Here is a 3,834-nt window from a genome sequence, read left to right as displayed (position 1 = left end):
CCACAGTAAAGGTAAATATATAGACAAGAAGTCACCTGCACCACAGTAAAGGTAAATATATAGACAAGAAGTCACCTAAACCACAGTAAAGGTAAATATATAGACAAGAAGTCAACTGCACCACAGTAAAGGTAAATATATAGACACAAAGTCACCTACACCACAGTAAAGGTAAATATATAGACAAGAAGTCACCTACACCAAAGTAAAGGTAAATATATAGACAAGAAGTCACCTACACCACAGTAAAGGTAAATATATAGACAAGAAGTCACCTACACCACAGTAAAGGTAAATATATAGACAAGAAGTCACCTGCACCACAGTAAAGGTAAATATATAGACAAGAAGTCACCTGCACCACAGTAAAGGTAAATATATAGACACAAAGTCACCTACACCACAGTAAAGGTAAATATATAGACAAGTAAAGGTAAATATATAGACAAGTAAAGGTAAATATATAGACAAGAAGTCACCTACACCACAGTAAAGGTAAATATATAGACAAGAAGTCACCTACACCACAGTAAAGGTAAATATATAGACAAGAAGTCACCTACACCACAGTAAAGGTAAATATATAGACAAGAAGTCACCTACACCACAGTAAAGGTAAATATATAGACAAGAAATCACCTGCACCACAGTAAAAGTAAATATATAGACACAAAGTCACCTACACCACAGTAAAGGTAAATATATAGACAAGAAGTCACCTGCACCACAGTAAAGGTAAATATATAGACAAGAAGTCACCTACACCACAGTAAAGGTAAATATATAGACAAGAAGTCACCTACACCACAGTAAAGGTAAATATATAGACACGAAGTCACCTGCACCCCAGTAAAGGTAAATATATAGACAAGAAGTCACCTACACCACAGTAAAGTGGCTAGATTACAAAGCTGGGAAATTAACTGAGTTAGCTGCCTGTGTAGCAACATTTGATCAATTTTCAAGGCAGTAAACCGTTCCAGCATCTGTGTGACACAGCTACAATAAAAAGTGCCCATTGTGAGTTGCAGTAGGTAGTTATGTCAAGGTTCAAACACTATCTGAAGCCAACCCATATTATAACCATGGTGGGAGGAGCCCAAAACCTGCATGCATATGGAAAAACTATATCATTATTTTTTATTTTTTTGGTTTAATAGTTTATTTGAACATGCAAAAAAAACCCATTAAAATAATAATAATAATATTTTGTATGAACAATATAAAATATTGAGAGAATTAGGCTTTGCCAAAGGTATCACAACTAACTAAACTTAACTTTCACGGATGTTCCTCTTGCTCACAACAACATGATAGCAGCAAGAAGAAGAATGGTGCTGCTTTGAAGGCACAAAATGAACTTCCTCCTTTAGGGATGTGAAATTTTCTCTTTTCCTGTTGGCAAATTCAACTGACATTACGAAAGAGTTGTCAGTCAACATCTAGTTAAGTGCAGATTACGATAACGGTCAGGTTCATAGCTTTCAGTGTTTCATACTAACAATCACAAATGATTCCACAAAAAGAAAGCATCAGAGATTTTATTTGAGCTCATGGAGCATAGTTTTGGACAATTTTGGTCCCAAAGACCATGGTCCAGGTAGACAATGGTGCAATATATAGAGTGAAAAATGGTTGCTACTGCTGCTCATAGTTTCACAATCATTCAAACAGTCATAGCAAAAAGCATTAATTACTTTTAAGGATTTAAAGATCGTTTGAACAATTATAGTCTGCTCTTCCTTACAAAACATACATTTAAAATAAAAAGATCTCAGAGATGCAACAAAATAAATTAAATAATATGAGTACAACAAGTAAGGCATCAGGCAGGTGCAGAATAAATATTGGATGTGTACACTTTATCAATGGCATATCAAGGCTAGATGATCTCGGAGGTAGAGAATGTCCATGATAAGACGACAGCTAAAGTGACCCGTTGTTCAATACATTTTAAGCTAATGTAGACAAGTTATGAAAAGGATTTCTCATCCTTTATACGTACTATTTATAAGTAGTTTTCATTTTCTCAGTTTTGGTGATACAGTGTAACATATCCAAGTGAAAACATGGGCAAAATTTGCCTAAATGTATCAACATTCTCATTATATGTTTGCATAAACATTTTTTCACAACTTACATAAGCACTTGCTATTAAGGCATTAACTTTGATGAACTGCACTGAATATGGATGGTAAGGCCGGGATACCACCAGAACCCAGCTTGGATCACAGTAGAGGCTGTGCAGGTCAAAATGTGTGAGTTCCGCAGTTCAGGGGTCACCACAGCGTAGGGAAATCTATTTTGGAGAAGCCAGGGTCCTTTCTTAGCTCCCAGTATGTGTTGTTGCTCACCCAGGTATCATCCTTTGACCTCCTGTAGTAGGTAAGTAAGCATTAAGTATTTAGTATTAAAAGGATACTTCACCGATTAGCATTAATCTTTTTATCAGTAAAAACCCGGTAGTATTTCCGAATTTCCGAATACATTTTCTGGCTTTTCTCGGTCTAGAAGGCACTGACATTTCTAAAATCATTCACATTTCCACTACATAAATGACCCAATTTAAATATCTATTTGTCTTTCCAGCGGTGAAATATCCTTTTAAGAACAGCCAGGCTCACTTTTCCATAAATTACTTTCTTTGTTAAAAAACGAATAGATCTGGATATTTAGGCTACCTGAAGAATTTAGGTTGATGTGTTGCTTTGTTGTCCTCCAGGATTTCCCGCCTCTCTCTCTGCAGCTGTTCAATCCTCTGCTTCTGCTCCTCTGCAGTCTCCAAGTTCCCCTCCTCCAACAGTCTGCCAGCAATACAGACACATTAATTATGCAAACATGGTGAAACATTAATCTGTAATATTCAAATTTAAACTTCTCTCATGTTCTTTGTTTTTGCATCATTACAGAAAGATAACCTAATTATGGAGAGACATGAAAATACATAATTTAGAATATTAAAGGATTAGACGTGCTTTGCCAGAACTTCCGCCACAGCATTGTGGAGGAGGGTCTGGCTAGTCCACACAGCATTCCGGGATGGGAGAAAAACAAGCTCAGGTTTATTGGCATTTCTTTAAACCAAGCACAATCGTCTTGGGCGGTGCTGAGGCCGAGCGTAGCCAAGGCGCCTCTGCAAAATAGCCTTGGGAAGGAAATTGTTCTGGTGGAACATGTTCAAAGGTTGTTCAACAGAAAACTACTCAGATAGTCTAGCAATTTGCCTTACCCTGAAGACATCTGAGGAGCAGTTAACCATATTCCTCATAACTCAAACAGAGTTTAAAATTCCAATATAAAGAAAGCATGAGGAAACGGGACTTCTGGCCGAAAAGAGCATGCAACGATGCAATTGTTTACTTTCATGGCAACGTGCTTCTTCTTTCTGTGGCACCTTGTGGCAGAAGTCTTTAGGGACTTATAAACCTTAAAAAAGATGTGAGCTAAAAATAGTTTGATTAATCTGAAAGGCTCTGCAGTTACTTACTATTCTTAACATGAGTATGGATGTGTCTATCTTCGTACTATTTTGATCATAGGATTGGGTGGACCTTTTTCAAAGCAGTGTGTCAAGAGGATTTGATGGAGATCCGTGATGTCAGTTGATAATAGGTTCAAAGAAATTCACTGACAGTGCTATTTAAAAAAAAAATCAGATGTCAGAGGATGATTCTCTGGAGGAAATCTAACTATTTTAAGCAGGTTTTTCAAAATCTTTTACCCCACTTAAAATAGTGTTACTAATCTAAAATCTGTTTATTACAGTTTTTTTCAGTCGCTAACAAGCGTTTGTCGAACCAGTTGTCACATTTTCAAAACTCTAAACACAATTAG

The 3,834-nt window shown here is 36.6% G+C and overlaps 2 protein-coding genes across 7 annotated transcripts in view; one reads left to right on the top strand and one right to left on the bottom strand.

The window, feature by feature from the left end:
* The window catches only part of mpp6a (membrane protein, palmitoylated 6a (MAGUK p55 subfamily member 6)), a 27,894-nt gene that overhangs the window by 19,149 nt on the left and 4,911 nt on the right, over positions 1-3,834 (top strand). The window lies entirely within an intron of this gene.
* Positions 1,524-3,834, bottom strand: part of osbpl3b (oxysterol binding protein-like 3b) — a 25,398-nt gene continuing 23,087 nt past the window's right edge. For all 3 annotated transcript variants that reach the window (XM_034873745.1, XM_034873746.1, XM_034873747.1), the window contains 2 exons: positions 2,682-2,804; positions 1,524-2,376 (listed from right to left, as the gene is read on the bottom strand). In XM_034873745.1, the coding sequence (XP_034729636.1) occupies positions 2,280-2,376; positions 2,682-2,804 (220 nt within the window). In that variant the 3' untranslated portion in view covers positions 1,524-2,279. The remainder of the gene's footprint in view (positions 2,377-2,681; positions 2,805-3,834) is intronic.

Source organism: Etheostoma cragini, chromosome 6 (genome assembly GCF_013103735.1).
Source record: "Etheostoma cragini isolate CJK2018 chromosome 6, CSU_Ecrag_1.0, whole genome shotgun sequence".
Lineage (NCBI taxonomy): Eukaryota > Metazoa > Chordata > Actinopteri > Perciformes > Percidae > Etheostoma > Etheostoma cragini.
Note: the sequence above shows the minus strand (reverse complement) of the source record. Positions and strands in the feature narration are given on the sequence as shown.